Source organism: Lytechinus pictus, chromosome 12 (genome assembly GCF_037042905.1).
Source record: "Lytechinus pictus isolate F3 Inbred chromosome 12, Lp3.0, whole genome shotgun sequence".
NCBI lineage: Eukaryota > Metazoa > Echinodermata > Echinoidea > Temnopleuroida > Toxopneustidae > Lytechinus > Lytechinus pictus.
The window spans coordinates 25,580,750-25,601,529 of record NC_087256.1 but is presented as its reverse complement, the minus strand read 5'-3'; the positions used below and the strand labels follow the sequence as shown (position 1 = coordinate 25,601,529).

The window sequence follows — 20,780 nt, the reverse complement described above, 5'->3', positions numbered from 1 at the left end:
TGGCCAGAAATAATAGTACGAATAAACTAGCAGAATTTGTATCATATCACCCATATTATTGAACGCCAATAAAGGCAGTCTCTAAAACTTGTTTGCTTTATCCCACTTTTCCACTAAGATCTATCCCTTTTGCGTGTCATATAAAAGCAATTTTGTGCGCAGATCTAGCGTAACGGTGGGACCACATGCAGTCATTAATAGGTCTCTTTAATTTTTTTTCAACATATGATGTCTCATGCTTTCTTTAAAATTAATAAATTAGAATCCTTGTATATGGCCCTGAGAAGTGGGGTGCTCGGGTTGTTACCCCCAAGATTTTTTTTTTTTTTGGCTGGTGGTGCGTTTTTTGTACACGTACGGCAGGGGGAGTGGAGCGAAGTTGGGGGAACAGAAAAGGGGCACTTTTTAGTGCTTTTAGAAGTGGGGCATTGAGCCCGTGCCTATCCCCTGGATCGCCGCCCCTGCACCAGAGGCAGCACCCCCTGGAAATCAGTTTAGTATGATATTCGACCAAAATCAACTTATCTTTAGAGAGATAATCTCTTTCTTTTGGCTTTTTTTTCAAAGCCAGCAACCCCTCTTTAAAAGATTTCTTTTCGGGCAATCCTCATGATTATCTCAAAAATTTGAACATTTTTTCTTCAAAGCATCTTTATAGTGACGGATGGTATAATCATATTACTAGCAGTGGCGGTATGGCCAACCCCCCCCCCCCCTCCCAGTTTTTTTTTTCAAGTAGTTTAAAACAGGAAGAAGAATTACATAGATTTTTGTACCGAATTATTTTCATTAATGATTTTATTGGTAAAAATACCCAAAAAAAAAAACAAAAAAAAAAAAATCAATTTTTCATGTTTAACCCCACTTTCAAAACTATTCCTCGGTTCCTGGAAGAATGGAGAGATGGATGGAAGGAGAGAAATAAATAGGATGAAGGGTGGATCCAGCTTTCGCCAAGGGGGGGGGGGTTCTTTCACCCATATTTTTCCCCAATCGGCCGCGCGAAGATGATTTAGGTTTGTTTCTTTGAATAAAATGTCACTTCTTAGCTTTTGTCTTATAAATCAACATAAATATATAATATCATAACTCTTTTTTATATAATGCGAGCGCAAAGCGCGAGCTAATTTATCATTAAAAAATATGTGTTTTTTCCCCAAAGTTTGAAATTTCTGGGCAATGTTTATCATGAAAAAGATGTGTATGCAACTAAATAATTACTAAGAACGCGAAGCGCGAGCAGAATTGAAATAATAGGCACTTTTTGTAACTTAAACAGGATAGGTATATAACTTAGCAATTGATGCGAAGTGCGAGCACAAAATTTGAAGATTTAGACCTAAAAACAAGACATGTCTATTCATGTATTTTAAATCATGCATGGAAAGGATATCAAATTTCCGATCTTTGTTAAAGCGCGAGCATAAGATTTTTGTTTACGTTTTCAACTGATCAAAAAGGTACCTGTTAAGGACTGCTTATTTCACTTAGCCATGGGGAGACGTTACATATTTCAACAATAAAATCATGCAAGCGCGAGCCGATTTTTTTTGGGGGACACTTCTACATAAAGAATGGAAAATTTAAATCAATTGTAACCATGAACAGGATCGTCGCTATAAAACAATTAATGCGAGCGCGAAGAGCGAGCGGAAAAAAAAATCGAGATTTAGACCTAAAAATGGGACACTCTATTCATGTTTTATATATCATGAAAAGGATGAGATAAGAAAGAAGTAGTAGTGCATGGGCGGTATCGCCAATAGGGGGGGGGGTGCCAATTCGTCTACGGCAAACTCGTCCACTCACTACATGGTCTATTTTCATTAAGTCTAATGCCAATCTGTCCATCAACATTTCGTCTAACAGCCATTGGTCCATTAACCATTTGGTCCAATCATCACTTCTTCTAATAACCATCTCGTCGATGACCATTTAGTCACATAACCGGTTGGTCTAATAGCCATTTTATTTTCATAACATTTATAGTCCAATTAGATGAAATGGTATATGGACCAAATGGCTTTTGGGTCCACTGGTCATTAGACGAAATGGCATTATACTAAATGAAAAAAAGACTATGTGGTGAGTTGACGAACTGATGGACCAAACGATAGTAGACGAGTTGGCAATTAAACAAATTAGAAATAAACCGGGGAAGGGGCCGAAAAATATTTGCTCTGCTCAAAGTTAATAGGGGTAGTCCTAACAGTCACTTCTTTATTCTCATTAAACAGCATACACAAAACACAATATATAATAATCTCATAGCCCCTATAGTGCGAGTGAGAAGCGCGAGCTAAAATATCTTTGAAATTTCATGTTTTTTATCCTCAAAATTGAACATTCTGGGCAATGTTTGTGAACTTGAACAATATGCGTATTTTAATAAAATTTCTGCGAGCGCGAAGGAGGAGCAAAAAAAGAAAGAAAAGAGAGAAATATACATTCTGGTCTGATCGAAGAGGGACTTGCTAATGGCGGTTTACAGTTCAATCAAAATAATGCGAGCGCAAAGCGAGCTAAAAATGTTTGAAATTCTGACCATAAAAATGGACATTCCAAGCACTTTGTGTATGAACAGAACAGAATAGGGCCTAAGTAATATTTTAGGTACAAAGTGGGAGCACGAAGCGTGAGCGGATAAAAATTGAGATATATAGACCTAAAAAAGGAACACTATTTTATATTCATGTTTTCTAAATCGTGAAAAGGATGGGTACTTGGTTACACCTTTACTTGTATAATGCAAGCGCGAGAAGAAAATTTTTGATATTCTAATCTGAAGCGAGATACATGTAATTTAAGCATGCTGTTTTCAATACAGGATAAGCAGCCCGTCTCAATAAACATGCATGTTCTAGAATTTGCGCATTCTTAATACAGTACTTTTTATCACGGAAATCAATAATGCGAGCGCGAAGCGCGAACTGAAAATATTGGATATTCCGATGTGAAAAGGTCAAATTAAGCACTGCACTGTGTAGGAAAATAATCGTGAAGTGGACATGGATTGCTCTTAAAAATGAGGCGAATGCAAAGCATGTCGAGCTGAAGTTATTCTGGACCGTAGGACCGGGACATTCTAAGGACATTTTTTCATCATTATGAATGACTGTCTTCCGATTCCTCTTCCCAAGCGCAAAAAGACATGTCGATCTTCCATTCTGAAAAAAGTGACAACTTAATTACGGTATTAGGAATTAATGAAATGTTATCAATATCTTATTTACTAATCTAATAAGCCTAATGAGAGCGCTAAATTTGTTAATTTTAAAGTGTTAACCTCGGAGATTATAAGCACTTTTGTCATTATGAATAGGATGCATTAATTAACGTACTTAACGAAATTAATGCGAACGGCAATTGCGAGCAAATTTTTAATTTAATAAACTTATTATTAACTAAAAAAATTGTAATGAAAAGGGGAATGTGAGTACTTTGATTTATATATATTAGGTATACATGACTCACCAATTCTAGCACGTGCGCGCAATATAGCTGATAAGATATGACAATCAGACCTTAAAAGTTATATTTTGAGAAATTTATGGAATAGGGCCTACACGAAGAGGAGGTACTCCACAAATCAAATAATGCTATAGGGCACAGCGTGAGCTAAAAATGTTGATACTCGGATCATAAAACAAATATTTTACAAAGCACTTTTTATTGATTCGTTATACCTCAGTCACATTTTTTCTACGGCGGCCGTACGGCGAGTCGAAAACAGTCGTTTTAACATTTTTTTTGTACCAGCTTAATATAGGTGGTTTGAATAAAAATGAATAAAACGGCTGCTTTCGACTCTCCGTACGGCCGCCGTAGAGCAAATGTGACCGAGGTATAAATAAAAAAGAATAATGAAATATCCTAGCTGACCGTACAGTATATGTTTTGTATTTTGACTGCAAAGCTTGAAATGTCAAGCTCATATATATCAGCCTATTGAGCAATATGTATAGCTCATCGAAAATGAGCAATGTGATGTTTTTTTTTTAATCATCAAAGTCTCCCCTCCCTAGTTTTATTCACTTTTCTCCCTCCCTTCCCCCCTTTTCCTTTTCCCCTCTCTTTTCCTTCTGTTTCTTCTTCCTTCTCCATTTTTTTGTCTTTAATCCGCCAACAGAGGGGGGGGGGGTGACCGGCCCCTCTGGATCCTTCTATGGTAGCGATGGTGAAAGCATTTGAATTATTCACCTCACAGTGTTAAACTGGGAAAATAGGAAATGGCTAAATTTTGAAAATCATCAATGTGGAGCCCTATTCAAGTTTAGTTTAGTTTAATCTATATACACCTTCGACAGGGGCTGATCCAGGATTTTCCAAAGTGGGGCATTCAATACAAAAAATAAACAAGACCTAGTATACTAGAAATTTTGCTAGGAAAAAAATCATTCCATACACAAAATTCCTGGGAAAAGTTGAAAAATAAGTCCTCATCTGAGAATGAACGACAAAATCCACTAACAAATATTTGATATATTACGGGAAGGGACACCTTTATCTTTCTCCCCTTTCCTTATTCCTCATCCATTCCATAGGCAGATCCAGGTGCCGGACCCAATTATGGGCGGCGGCACCCCCTCTTACTGGCGGTGCGAAAATTAAAAAGAAAAGTTAGATCGTGCCGTTTTGTTAAAGAAAAAAAAATCGGCTTTTAACGGCGCCGATCGGGGAAAAAAATTGTTGTCCCCCCCCCCATTGGAAAAAAATTGATCTACACCGGGTATTTGTCTGTCGTACCTCCCAGCATTGGCGGCGGAAGCCAAGGGGGGGGGGGGGGTCTACCTGAAATTTTGTGATGGACACAGGTAAAAAATAATTTGACAAGCAAAAAAAAAAAAAAGGTTATCAACCCCAATTTTAGGGGGGGGGGCCGTCCCCCCCCCCCACCGCAAATTTAGGGGGGACCTCCCCCCACTTCCGCCGCCTATGCCTCCCAGTAAATGAAACAACAAAATCAACAAATCACCGTTGCACTAGTACTAAAAATTTTGCGAGTCTTTATTTTTTTAATATTTTTGTTTATAATGGTATTCATTAATTATATAGTGGAGGTTCGCATCCCGAGAATGTGAAATGAAAAAAAAAATGCACAGAACAGGAAACACTAAATGTTCTTTTCAATTCCAAATTTACTCAGTCATTCAAATAAAAAAATAAGCATCATTTTTTGATACCTTAACTTGTTCATCACGAATACAATAAAGCCGACAATTATTTGCTTTGTTTTAATTGGATTAATCTTTATAATATTATTAATTCACTTCAAATAAAATTCATACATAAACAGGAAAATATCACAGAAAATAATGTAACAAATTAATTGCAGTTGTATAAAACATCATAGAAAATAACATGACAGATAAATTTTATGTCGATAGGCACACTGTTCATTCGATCATAAAACAATCGCGCTGTTTCACTCCTTGTACACGCACAACTCTATCAGTATTGTTTCATCTTCATCTGTCCTCAATGGCAAGGACACCAGCATAATTCATTCACTTCAAATAAAATTCATACAGAAAAATATCAAAGAAAATAAAATAAAAAATCAACTTGCAGTTGCATAAAACATGATAGAAAAAACATGGCAGATGAATTTTATCTCGACAGGCACACTGTTTCATTCGATCATGAAACGATCGCGCTTTTCCACTCATTGGACACGCGCGACTATATCAGAATTGTTTCATCTGTCCTCAATGCGGCAAACACCAGAAGTGATGATAAGTGCACAAGTTGCAGTTGCACGTGCGCGGAGAATGAATTAAATTCGGCGGCTGAGTAAAGTCTAGCGAGAGAGACAAGTCACCAACGAACTTCACGATAGACCACGCCTACTTGCCGAGGTAACCAACGTTGATTGACGGCCCATTTAGTTTTTTGAGTAGTATGAAAAAGTACAGGCATGTATAAACATCATTTTAGTGTGAATTCATTCCAAAAACACATTTTTCTTTTAATATAGATGTTTCAAACATATTCCATGTGAAAAACATTATTTTTAAAACATTTATTGCTATATTTTTATCATGAAAAAAGGGTTTCTTACGCAACAGTCAGTATGATATGTGTGGGCACGAGATCTGCCGTTTAAGCCATAAAGTATATTTTTTATGATTTTATTGTGAGCCTACTCAAAGGATTTTTGTTTATTTTTTATGAATTTCCAGACCAAGTTCAACAGCGCCATCTCGAGCTTGCAACAACGCATGCGATCGCACGCATTTTTCTCCATAGCTAATACACGCGACGTTACTCTGTGGATTTCTCGTGGATTTAACCTCCAAACGTCACTTTCGATACCACATGAAGGTAAGACACTTCATCCCACATAAGTCAATTTTAATATAGAAAGCACAGGGAATAACATTTGTAACTAAGATGAACTAATTTGCTGAGGAAAAGCATTTCAATGCTCATTTTTGCCGTCGAGAACAGACGATGGTGGCAATGCACACTGTTTACGCACTTGCAATTGGCTTTTCATTTGCCCATAGCAATTTTGCTCAGTGGATCGGCCGACCTTTTGGTAACTCTACTTGTACTACTGTGGGATGGGTTGGAGCAACTACCTCCTTGAATGGAGCATAGAATATACATGTACATGTACTATGGGCTAGAGGCTGTGTGCACACAACAATAGACCCAAACCCCAAGCCCTGTGCATTCATCCATGCTTGGGTGCACAACTCAGGTCTCAGCATAGCTGCATAGTCAGGCCAGCCAAGGGATCTGATAATGACTTGAGAGTCGACCGGTGCAAGACGAGGACGTCTGTGACTAGATAATATCTACACAAATCAACCTTTGCTTCGCCCTTCGAGTTTCAACTAGCTGCAGCAACTATATATCACACCAATAGCCATCTACAGCAAGAATACCAGTAATATCTACAAGTTACTTGGGCCTGCTCTTAGACTTTAGTTTGACATTCATTTCACCGCTGTCTTACACCAACTTTCGTCTGGTGAGTATCCCTAAAGTTTCCTTCTGTTAACCCCACTTTCCACCCTCTTTCCCTCACAGGTTATATATACGAATATAGGCCTACCTAATTTTACCACAATAGTGATACTGATTATAGTCCAAAAGCTTCATTTCAGTCTCTGTATTTTGGTTGTTCCTCTGAACTGCGTTGGCTCACTCACTTATACATATGAATGGGAATGGGGATTATAGTAAAATGTCAGAAATTGTTAAATAAATCCCCAGAAACGACGGTTATTCCTGTCTAAGCTGGCCTAAGGCAAAGCTAACGCAAACTGTTACATATGGGACTGTATTAAGAATTAACTGGACCTACCTGGTGGAAATTCAACACTTGCAGTTTTACTGTCCTTTTCAGCTAATCGCTGCAGTTGCTTTTCGATCAAGGTTTTTCTTGCATCTGGAGATTCAGCTTTCAGTAAGGCAGAACTGATAAACTGGATAGTTTTATCCATAATTCTATGATTCTCTAGCCCCAATTCTTCTTATGCGGATGTGGTGTGGTCCAGTGAGTGCACTGAATTGAACCAATATCACCATACACGCCGCGCCCAATACGGGGATTTCCCTCTTGCTATTAACGTTAGCTGGTATGGTACAGCCTACCGGTACGTAGTTGTTGTTTGTTGTACCAGTCATATTTGATTTGACTATTACCGCCAACTCGTTAGTCCACATTTAGTAGTGGCGAGGTCGAGGAAGAACTGTAAAAAGAGCTGTGACTTTGTCTTGAATTGCCAAATTCGAATTCTTTCGGACATCATCTACGAATTTTCAAATATTTTGACCTGACGAGAATAAGTTGAAATGGCACTTTTGTGTTCTAGCTATAACTTTAGAATTTGCTCGAGTACAGTGGCAGCAGCCGCAAGATTCTGTCGTAATGCATGATAGTTAAGTTCATTATCAACAAGTACTCCTAGGTCTCTCTCAGCCTTGGTCTCTTCAAGTATCTGGTCGTCGATGTAGTATGTAGAGTTATTGTTGTTGCGACCCATGTGCATAACTTTACATTTGGACAGATTGAAGTTAAGGAGCCAGGAGTTTGCCCATTTTGTGGCTTCATACAGATCTTTTTGTAGTGATAGATGTTGGCTATTTGAAAATACCTCTCCATAAATCTTGGTATCGTCAGCATAGATCTGAATATCATTGAAAACTCTGTACGGAAGATCATTGACATAGAGGATGAAAAGCTGGGGCCCGAGGATGCTACCTTGCGCTACTCCACTGACTACCTGAGACCAGTCAGAATACTCTCCTCTTAGGGCGTCTCTCTGGATTCTTCCTACAAGAAAGGCCTCAATCCATTTCAAGACATGACCATCTATTCCGTATGCTTTCAATTTCATGAGTAAGCGTTGATGAGGGACTGTGTCAAAAGCTTTTCTAACATCAAGGTACAGTATATCAATCGGTCTTCCATGGTCAAGGAGATCAGTCCATTTTTCCATTTGAGCCATTAGTTGAGTGCAACAGGATCTGCCTGGAGTAAAACCATGCTGAGCATTGTTTGAACATCACATCTTTACAGGGAATTACTTAATTGTCTTATAGTTGAAAATAAGTGGAATAAAGTGGAAAATAAACAGGGAAAATACAGAAAGGGACATGAAAAAAGTTGAAGAAACAAAAGAACTAACAATTTAAGAAATGTAATTACCAAGACTAGTATACAAATGTTTACTTTGGATGAGTTGGAATCCAGACTGGAGGATTTGATGAAGTACTGGGTAGCTTAATACCATTGTGGCCAGAATATAAAATGGGAAATAGAGACACACACTATGCAAGGAAAGGATGAAAAATTCTTTAAAAATAAGCCCATTAATATAATGGTTTAATAATAATAGTTTAATAGACAGCGCACGCTGTGCGGGGCGAACATTATTTCTAGAGTCACTCCAAGAATTGTTACTGTAAACAATATTCAAGATTATTTAGAAAATCTTAATTCTATCTTTATGGCAGAGTAGTGATAGTTGCTTTTACTGCATAATTGCTTGTTACCCCTAAAAAATAGCCCTTAAAATGAAAGAAATAGCCCCAAAAATTCTGTGATGACTCCAATGTGGAAAAAAAAGGGAGCCCCTAAAAAATAGAAATAATTTCTTACCCTGGTTTAAGATCAGCATTTTGTAAAAGATACTCAATCAGGGATCATAATTGCTATCAGTACCGGTAGCTTACCTGTTTCCTGTAACTTGAGTAATAACCCCGCACCCAACAGTCCAACACAAAGTGGTATTATTGGCCAGTTTTGGTTGACTACATGTGCCAGTCTTGTCTTTGAACCATTTTTTCCAGATATATCTTCATCAATTATTCAATCACTTACCTATATTTAATTTGAATGATAATGTGATACATGTTTATTTTACCTAATGCACAGACAATTACTCTTGACTGGCAATCAGTATAGGAGAGGTTTAAATCCTGCTTGTTTCAAGATTTTTGAAGACTTATTTTTCAGATCGAATATATGCAATCTTATTCACTGGTGAAAGCCAAAATTGTATATCAACATGAACCTTCCCCAATGCTCAAGCCTTTAACATTCAAATCTCCACCCACTCTTATTGCTTCATTTAGTGCACTCGGCTCTTAGGAAGGACTCGACCGATCTGCACATCGTCTTCTAACTTGCAAAGTGACAGCTCCCCTCCTATCAGTCGTTTCCCGATTCCAGATAGAAAGACCCTTCCTGATGATCTACAGGAAGTTATGGATGAAGTAGAGGAGAAGGTGACAATAAGCTTGTAGGGAAACTCAAGGCTGACAATCCGTCGGCGGTCATCCGAACCGTCGTATCACACATACGACGGTGCAAACTCATTTCAGAGAAAATCAACTTCAAAGTTTACTATAATTTTCACACTTAGTTCCTCAGCCTAACATCATATTCATTGCTTGAAAAATACATGGTTGGAAAGACCAAGAAAATTGCCTGACATTGGTATCTTTATTTTTACACAAAAGTAAGGATCCAAGAAAATATGGCAAAAGAGCTACATGCTTGCGTTTTCGATTTGAGCGACTTAGATTTTCCCTGTACAAAAACGCCATAGGGAAAAAGCGATACAACGTTTTGACTGACCGCGATTTCAATGCGCGCGATCAGTCAAAACGTTGTATCGCTTTTCATGTGCAAAGTCGAAAATCCCCTCATATCTCAGAAAATGAAATAAATTGCTGCCTATAATTAGTTATAAATAGAGTAGGACTTGTACTTTCATTTTCTGCAAAAATATCAAAATCAATTTTTTGACCAAAATTGACTTGTACGACGGTTCAGATGACTGCCGACGAATTGTCACTTTTTTAACAGGGCTCAAATAAATCCATGGCCACAGCCTCCGATGCCCTCAGAAGTAGCTTTGATGCCCTTCCAAATATTTGTGGACTTAAGGACGTTCCACAGTTATGTTTGTGCGCATCATTATCTGCGCATATTTTACACTCTGCGCGCTGACGTCACAATGGATGAACTTGTGATTTAATCAGCTGTAGGTAATGTGAGCTGATTTTTCTCCTTATCTACATTAACTGCAGATCTGATGTGTTATTTTATGAAGCTAATAAACTGGAATTATTCCATGGACCATTTTTTTAAATTCCTCTACAATTTCAAAATAGTTTCTCTGTAGTGCTGCAAAGTATGAAGATTATGACCCCCGAGTATGAATAAATGGAAAAGTGGTTCGGAATTTTTCCTCACAGATACTGCTTTTGGCGCGTTTTCGGGTGTTTTAAGAAGCATATTTGCTCTAATCAGAGTGCTGATAGTTTCAAAACAAGCACATGAACCCATATTTTTTAATGTTTGCACCTCTTAGGTATACCTTCCTGAACAACTTTGCAAAGTTTGGTGAAAATGACATGGATTTTGAATAAAGTGCAGCATTTCTTATACTTCTCAAGTTTGTTATTGAAATTTGAAATTTTTGAGGTTATATCTTTCCCGCAATTGCTAAGAACTGAGAGTGTTGTTAGACTTAAATGAGCAAACAATTGACAGCAATCGATAGATTATCCATCTTACGGATACAATTATTAATCATATTGCAAAATTTGACGAAATTTTCATGGATTTTGACTGATTAATAGGGCTTTAATCTCAATGTTGTGATCTCGTGAGGTCTAAAAATGCCGAATTCTTTTGGATGCGCAATTCATAAGAACATCATCCATTTTGGGTTAACTTTCAAGCTCTATAGCAAAAAATCAAGCACATGGACCGATGTTAATTTTTGCATATTTGGAATATTCAGGTGCTAAAGTATCTATGTGCAAAGTATGATGAAAACGACATGGATTTTCAATGTTTGGGAGCAAGACTACGGAACCACTCGCATTTTAGACGGTATTAACAGACTTTTGCTTGTTTTCGGTGCATTTTGGGCTGTTTCAAGCCAACGCGCAATATTTTGGACACTGATAATTTGAAAACGAGCACATGGACCCCAAATTTGTAATGTCTTAACTTCTTTAGAATATATTTTTCTACAAATCTAGAGAGTATGATGAAAATTACATGGATTTTGAATGTTTGGGAGCAGGACTAAGGAACCATTCATATTTTAGACATTTTGGACGGTATTAGACTTTTGCCCGTTTTAGGCGCATTAAAGACTGTTTAAAGCCAACTCGCAACACTTTGGACACTGATAATTTGAAAACGAGCGCATGGACCCCATAATTTAAACATCTTTACTTCTTCAGAATATATTCCTTTACAAATCTAGAGAGTATGATGAAAATGACATGGATTTTGAATGTTTGGGAGCAGGACTAAGGAACCATTCGTATTTTAGACATTGTAGACGGTTTTAGACTTTTGCCCGTTTTAGGCGCATTAAAGACTGTTTAAAGCCAACTCGCAACACTTTGGACACTGATAATTTGAAAACGAGCACATGGACCCCATAATTTTAACATCTTAACTTCTTCAGAATATATTCCTTTACAAATCTAGAGAGTATGATGAAAATGACATGGATTTTGAATGTTTGGGAGCAGGACTGAGGAACCATTCGTATTTTAGACATTTTGGACGGTATTAGACTTTTGCCCGTTTTAGGCGCATTATAGACTGTTTTAAGCAAACTCGCAACACTTTGGACCCTGATCATTTGAAAACGAGCACATGAACCCCATAGTTTAAACATCTTAACTTCTTCAGAATATATTCCTCGATAAATATAGAAAGTATGACGAAAATGACATGGATTTTGAATGTTTGGGAGCAGGACTAAGGAACCATTGGCATTTCAGACATTTTTGGACGGTATAATCAGACTTTTACTTGTTTTCGTCCCGCATTTTGGGCTGTTTCAAGCCAACTCGCAACAGTTTAGACACTGATAGCTTTAAAACTAGCAAATGAAACCCATGTTTCTAATATTTTAACGTCATCAGAATATATTCCTCTGTAAATCTAGAGAATATGTTGAAATTGACATGGATTTTGAATGTTTGGGAGCAAAACTACGGAACTATTCACATTTTAGACGGTATTATTAGACGTTTGCACGTTTTCGGCGCATTTTAGGTGGATTTCAATATTTTCAAGCCAACTCGCAACACTTTGGACACTGATAGTTTAAAAACGAGCACATGGACCCCATATTTTTTATATCTTAATGTCTTTAGAATATATTCCCCTACAAATCTAGAGAGTATGATGAAAATGACATGGATTTTGAATGTTTTGGAGCGAAATATGGAACCATTCGCATTTTAGACGGCATTATTAGACTTTTGCACGTTTTGGGCGCATTTGGGCGATTTCCATGCCAACTCGCATCACTTTGAACACTCATAGTTAAAAAACGAGCACATGGACCCTATATTTTCAATATTTTTATGTCTTCAGAATATATTCTTCAACAAATCTGGAGAGAATGATGAAAATGACATGGATTTTGAATGTTTGGGGGCAAAACTACGGAACCATTCGCATTTTAGACGGCATTATTAGACTTTTGCACGTTTTGGGCGCATTTGGGCGATTTTCATGCCAACTCGCATCACTTTGAACACTCATAGTTAAAAAACGAGCACATGGACCCCATATTTTTAACATCCCTACACCTTCGATATGCATTCCTCTACAATTTAGCCGAATTTGATGAAAATGACATGGATTTTGAAAAAAGTGCAGCTTACAAAATACTTTTTTAATTTTTGAGTAGATTCACGTCTTTGAAGATTTGTTTTTTCCGAGTTTTTGCACCATTCTTGCCAAATGAGGGCGCTGCTGACTCCAAATAGATATAGTTCTACCAATTAAAAGACTTTCTCTTTCTTTTGTATACACTTTGTTATATATCTTGAAAATTTGATGAAGTTTGATGCGGTATCTACTGAGTAAAGATGATTTACACTCATTTGAAGAATTCGTGAGGTCTAAGAGAGGCATAATTCTCTTGATTGCGCAATATTGCATATCATTCAAATACGGCGACTTTGAAGACCCGTAGAAAAAAAATAAGCACATGAACCTATGTTATTTTTTGCATTTTCATAATGCATAGATACCAAAGTAACTCTCTGCAAAATTTGGTGAAAATGACATGGAATTCATTTTAACTGTGGAACGTCCTTAAAGGGATGCTCCGGGCTGAAAATATTTGTATTTAAATAAATATCTAAATTCACAGAGCAAAATGCTGAAAATTTCATCAAAATCTGATAACAAATATTGAAGTTATTATTTTAAAGTTTAGCAATTTATTGTGTAAACAGTTTAACTGTATATGCACGTCATCATGAATATTCATTAGATGGGCTGATGATGTCATGTCCCCACTTCCCTTTTTCTTTGTTATTACATGTAATCATAATTGTTTCATTTGTTCATACATGTTTGAATGATATGTCTCCCTTATAATGAAATAACTTGCAGCAAAGAATATCTAATGCACTTAACCAGTTGTTATTCCAATATTTTTGGTTCTTGAAGGAAAAAAATTGAATAAAACCTAATTTCATATGAAATACACAAGAACAAGTGGGGATATGACATCAGTTTGCTCATTGACTATGAAGACATGCCAAGAACTGTTTCACCAGAATAATGCAAATTTTTAAAATCCATTTTCATTAACTAGAAGAAAAAAACAATTTGGTGATCAGGATTTGTTCTAAACCTGCTGGAGCTCTTTCTTCTTATTATATTGATCACCTTTACCGTGAATCACAGGGTGGATTTCTACCAAACGTCTTCAAGATGTTGTCCTACCACCCCGACTCCTTCCGCTCGTTCTTCAAGTATTACAATGTCTTGATGGAGGACAGCGGTGGCAACCTCACCAAGGCCGATAAAGAGATGATTGTGGTGGCAACGAGCTCCGTCAACAACTGCATGTACTGCATCGTTGCTCACAGTGCACTGCATAGAATTTACAGCAAGAATCAGACCTTGGCAGATGAGGTGAGAAGGAATTTTGCACCCCATCAAAATGAAAATGAAAATCCGTATTTTATTGTTTGAAATAGAAATGAAATGAAATACTCTGAAAATTTGTCAGATTCGCCAGATCGCCGAGGCTCTAACCCTTTTAATTGTTGAACGCCAAACAGGGTAATAGCAACTCCCATCTTTTAATGTTGTTTCGTCTGACGCGGCCGGGGTTTGAACCCCCGACCTCCCGGTTGTGAGACGGACGCTCTACCAACTGAGCCAACACACCGGTACATTCTGAAATAGTACATTTTAGTGGGAACAAATTTGTACATGTATGACCACCATAGGAGATGGTTGGAACTAAATTTTATTTTGGGATCGATTTGGAGATGGATGAAACACTTATCAGACCATGCTTTAATTTATTAGGAAAAATGAGAGAAAAAAGTAAGAAGCTCAACAGTAATGACTATTAATTTTACATATTTAGATTGGTGTGTTACCAGTAGAATAATTGATTTTAAGCAGAATGAAATACCCCTCTGATAATACGTTTATGAGAAATGAATATTCAATTATGGGCCTACTAAAATATAAAAGTATGATAAATGTAGAATGTATATTAAAGTCATCAGCCATGCTTATTAACCTATGTTTGTACTGGTTTTGATAGATCTTGAACTAAATAAGAAATTAACTTTAATGATACCATGAGACCAAATAATTTGATCAAATTATTATAAGATCATTTCAGAATAAAATGAACTTACTGGTCACTTAGTAGCGTAGTAAATAAACTTATTAATGAGACCATGATTAAGGGGAGTAATAATTAGGGGTCTGATTGCATATTGCATTTAAATGCAACTTTTCAATTAATCAAAAGCACATATTTTAGAATTCTGCTTGATTTGTAGGCTATTTTGAAACCTATCTCTTTTTTAACGGGCCATTGATTTGATAAATTGAAAGCTCTAGGTAAGTTTGAAAAATGTGATATATAGGCGGTTATGACATTTTCGCACTGAGCTGCATTTTGTCAGTGCACTGAGCTGCATTTTGTCAGTGCCTGTAAGAAACATGAGAATTGTCTTGTCTGTTTAGAAGTGCATTCACTTTTTGTACGTTCTATTCTACCCCCCACAGATCGTTGCAAATGAGCACATGGCAGCCTTGGACTCCCGTCAGAGGGCCATCCTGGACCTGGCCTTGGCCGTCTGCAAGAACGAGCCCATCACCGGAGAACACTTCTCCAACCTTGAGGCCCATGGACTGGACCAGGAGGATGCCTTCATGGTAGGCAGCGTGGCCGCTTTCTTCGCCATGTCCAATCGCCTGGCCCACCTGACGAGCTGCAGACCCAACAAAGAGTTTCACCTGCTTGGACGGATTCCGAGGGAGAAGAAATAGCGAACCTTGACACATGGGCGGAAATCCCAGGGGGGACGTGCCCCCCCCCCCCCTACTCCAAATAGTAGGGGGGACACAATATCAAATGTCCCCCCTACTATTTGTGGTCTTTCATGATGGTAAGAAATGCATCATTAAAAATCGAAATAAAACATGTATTTTAGGATGAGATATGAAGTAAATAGTCGACTTTTCACTGACCTATTTCTTCCGGGCCAATCAGGCGAGCCTTACATGACAGGACTTGTCAGACATTTCATCCGACATTTACTATACTAAAAGAGCTTCCAGCTAATCTAAGCCAAGGAAAATCAGATCTGACAACTGTCCCATGAAGTAAAGAATCAGCAATTTTCATTGACTTATTTCTTCTGAGCCAATCAGATGCAAGGATTTTAGTAGCTTATAACAGTTCTCAGTGAAAAATCACCATTTATTGTTTTCATGTATTGCTCTCCAGGGGCCCTGGTGGGTGTTTCAGAAAGCTGTTCGTAAGATACGAATTACTTTATGCACGACTGGTTTTCCTTTCTTGTGCTATGTGATATCCCTACATAATTGAGTGATGACCTAAGAACATGTTCCAGTCGTGCGTAAAGTCGTTCGTAACTTTACGGGCAGCTTTTTGAAACACCCACCTGGTTCATAAAGACTTACAATTGTGGTAAATTTGCGTTTATTGTAACTTCCATGGAAACCTTGATTGTGATTGGCTGCTGAACCCCGTTACCACGGTCGTTGGGACAATGGCAAAGTTGGCCTAGTTGCAATTCTTTTTGAAGCAGTCACCGGGTCCAAGTGTCTGAAATAGTCTTCCCAGTGGCAGACGCTCTCGTCTATTAAAATCATCTGAAACAAACTCAAGGGCACCAACTGTTTTTTTTTTTTTACACATGCTAACGGGGTCTGCATTTTTTAGCCTACCATTGCCTCAGAAGAATTTTCAGTGTACTAAACGTTCACTCTTTTGATCTGAGTTTGTTTGAACCTGTGCTAGACTTCGGGGTCTGTGCCTGCAGACTACCTCGAAAGCATGATGGAATAACTGTCAAATTCTTAATTTTTGTTGGTTTTTTTTTTTTTTTTTTTTTTGGGGGGGTTAATTATGAAGATTCTATGGTACAAATTTACTAAGAAGTTTAAACCTGGGTTATAGGTTTACCTCGGAAAGTGAACTGAATTAATCCAGGATATTAGGCACATGTACACATAATAATTAGAGAATTGGATTTTAATAACCCCATGCATTCAGACTGCAGGTCCCTATGCTAATGAGCAAATAGGCCAGATTCATCCAAATCCTCTAGTGGCTGAATCCGCCTCCCTGCAAGATCTCCTGAATCATGAGATTTTCTTTCTCTAAGAATTTACCTTCTTTATCCTTAAGTCAAATTAAATATCTTTGCACAATTGGACAGAGTAAAAAAAAAATTTCTTTCAGATTGGACATTTATTTTGTATAAAATATTTTGATAAGTAGTGAATTTCAGGCCTGAAAATATGCCTCAAAACTGAATTTTCTTCCTTTGTTTTCTTTTACAAATTGTGCAATATTTTTCTTTTGAGCCTCGAAGATATCAATATCACCACAAAGCTGAATTTCTGTACTTTCTCACAATGTCACTCTTAATATGCAGCACCTATTAATCGGGTCAAGATCACACTTTTCCCACCAAGGTACACGACGAGATTTCAAAAATTTTGGAGTAGCATGAAATCTAGAGTTCTGATTGGCTGGATAAGGCTTCAAATCAACAAGCGCAGGTAATTTGATGAGATTACCACATGGGAAGTGTGACCTTGCCGTGAATCCAGCACTGGAACCGTTGAGTGTATGGTGTCTTTGACCAATCAGAGTGCAGTATTCTTGTTTTCAAGCTGCTTAATGTACTTGGCCAATGAAAAGTGTGATCTTGATCCGATTAAACCAATTCTTGTTTTGAAACCTATACCATTTTAAAGCATAGGTATTAAGCTTTATCATGATCTAAAAATCATTTGGGCTCAAACAAAATATAGTGTGAAAATAACTTTTGTCAGGTGAAAACGATTATTTTGTAGCATATTTTAGTTAAACAGTTTCACCTACATTACAAAATCTTTGAATAAAATTCAAACACATGACCTGAAAGAATTATTTTTCTTCTCTAAATTGATACCAAAATCATGAAATTTGATTTATATTTAGAGCAGCAATGACTGAATTACAAAGCGGCGTTTTGGTCTGCATCAACCTCATTAAATATGCAAATCCTCTCGAGTCATGAATATCACTTGGATGATAGAAGCCACTTGTTGGGGACCTCCCTACTGACTGCATGGCTTGAAAACTTTCTTGTCAATATGTATATTCATATATTCATGGGAAATTATATGGAGTGAATAATTATTGAAAGTGTACATGTATGTATTACGTATCACCATACTGGTGTGTTGACTCAGTTGGTAGGGTGTCCGTCTCACAACTGGGAGGTCGGGAGTTAAAGCCCCGGCCGCGTCAGACCAAAAGACGCTAAAAGATGGGAGTTGCCGTAACTCGATTTGATATTCAACGATTTAAGGGCAAATGTTGCCAACATCGATCTGGCGCTGCATAGTGGCTGTAGGGTCCAGGATCAATTTGGTAAAATTAATTTTTGGTCATGTCACACACTATTTCATTCGTATTTTACAAAACATTAAAATTTTCTATTTTTGTAGATTTGACTACTGAATCATAATAAGAAAGAATAATTACCCACGTTTTCAGGTGGAGTCAGACCCTCTCTTACACTTCAAGAGGAAGAAGTGAAATATTTTTTTGTATAATATTGAAACAGAATATTAATAGTGAGTACTAGGCATATTTGTTGCATGCTACCCATACACGGTGCGTCCCACATAAAGGAAACCTGTTTTTAGAAATGCATTTCAAATTATTAAATATGTTTCTATTACAGATTTGACACGTATGGTAAGAGTGGAATCTCTTCTTTAATTTGAGACCAACAGCTTAGCAAATCATTCACACATGGCAGATTGCAAACAATAAATACTGAGGCATATCAGAGACGAATAGTGCAGAAACTCATGTGTGAATTTGAATCCACTCTCATTTAGAGGTCAGTGACAGAAACTTAACAAAGATTACAAAAGAAATGCGAATGAGCCTATAGTCGAATAAGCACAATCGTCATATCGTTAACCAATCTTTTCCGATTTTTCTACGCAACCTGGTTTTTAATTAAAATTTCAAACTTGTCTTGCTCATTAATGCGTGAAGTGTTCGTCTCATATCAGGTATCAAAATATAGAGGAATAACTGAATCTTATGATGATGAAAATGAAATATCATAATTTACTTGCCTTTGAAGAAAAATAGGTGAATCCTTGTTTCATTTTTTCTGGGATGCACTGTATATGTTTTATCAAAATAAGTGAAAATCTAGCCTATTCTTACGAGATCTTCAGCTATGATTGTTTTATTTCTATTTTTTATCAACTTGTTGTTGGAGTGGACTTGGACTTTAAGTATGCAGATCTGATGATTTTATCTCTAATCATTTGAAATTAATATAATCATGCAATACCTAATTTTTGCACTATCTGTTAAAACAAATGATATGCATTATGACTGAGCTAACAGTGTAATCGAAATTTTGTGTTATACATGTATTCCATTATCTGAAATCTGGAATCATTCGTTCATTCATCCATCCATCCATTTATTAATTTATTATAGTTATGATAAATGTGCAGTATATATTATGTTGATCTTTTAATGTGGGTGTATTTGATTTACAGTAAGTTCTAGGGGAATTGTGTTTTTCACTTTGGTGGGGGGGGTCCTTACTTCTCTCCATGCATAGTAAGTATAATTTCCTTGTATATATAAAAATGAAAAAAAGTTTACAGGATAAGGCTATATTAGGAAGCAATGTTATAATAATGGACTCATAACATCACCATAACAGTTTATATAGAAGCTCCTGTAATTGATTCAAATGCAATGATCAAAGTGCATTGTAATTTAAAAGAAGGGTGTGCTCATCACAGCCAGCAGAAATTGTGCTCTTATATATTCCGACATCTGTTGGAATTATTTCTTGATTCCTAATGTATTCATAAATTGTGCAGATATTTATTTGGTTGTGGTATCTTATTGAGATTAATATATCAAAAATACTTTATTCAATAAAGGGCATCTTTTGTACTGAAATCATCATGACAATTGTGTTGAATGTTCATGTTATTTCCAAGTTGTGGTATTACTTGTTTATTTGACATGAAAGTTATCCTTTCCACATTTCTTTTTTTGTTTCATTGAATAGAATAACAGCATATTTTATCATATCACATTTCATAATTGTTATTTTCCTTTTCATTCTTTCCTTTTCCTTCTTACTCATTAAAAGTTTATTGGGGGGGGGGGGGGGGTCTGCTCCCCAGCCCCATCCAGACCCCCCCCCCCCTTCTGCATGTGAGTGGGTGTTGTTTCCTTATGTCCTCCATCCAGGCCTGCTTCAATCATGTATCTACTTTTCAATTATCAGTGTATATCACTTCCTTTAAGTTCCGATGTTGTTTGATCTTTTTTGCATACAGTAATTTCTACTTAACACCACGTAAAAGATTTTTAGAATCTCGTTCATTGATTAAACGTAATTTGAAAGACAGACATTGCTTTGAAAGGATGAAAGTCTTTACATACCATTTCAGTCCAATAGAGGGCGTCTTTGAACTTAGCCTGACAAGAAAAAAGTGGGGCTCTGTCAGTCTCAAATACAGCTCCGGACTCGCACGACAAAGATTCAGATGAACCCCTCCTCTAATACAGGGGCAGTGATCCTGGGGTGGGGGGAGGCCGGGGGCATGGTGCCCCCACTTTTTAAAGCACTGAAAAAGTGCCCTTTTTTACGCAAGAAAAATGCCCCCTCATGAACGTGTGCTGTGCCTCTTTCACCTGAGTAGGACACGTTCTTGG

The 20,780-nt window shown here is 37.1% G+C and overlaps 1 protein-coding gene across 1 annotated transcript; it reads left to right on the top strand.

The window, feature by feature from the left end:
- The first annotated feature begins 7,559 nt into the window (after positions 1-7,559).
- On the top strand, positions 7,560-20,015 carry LOC129272623 (uncharacterized). The gene is made up of 4 exons (XM_064107623.1): positions 7,560-8,399; positions 9,592-9,744; positions 14,204-14,434; positions 15,554-20,015. Exons 1-4 carry the CDS (start codon positions 8,364-8,366, stop codon positions 15,815-15,817), a joined length of 684 nt encoding a protein of 227 aa, XP_063963693.1. The 5' UTR covers positions 7,560-8,363; the 3' UTR covers positions 15,818-20,015.
- Positions 20,016-20,780: the final 765 nt, after the last annotated feature.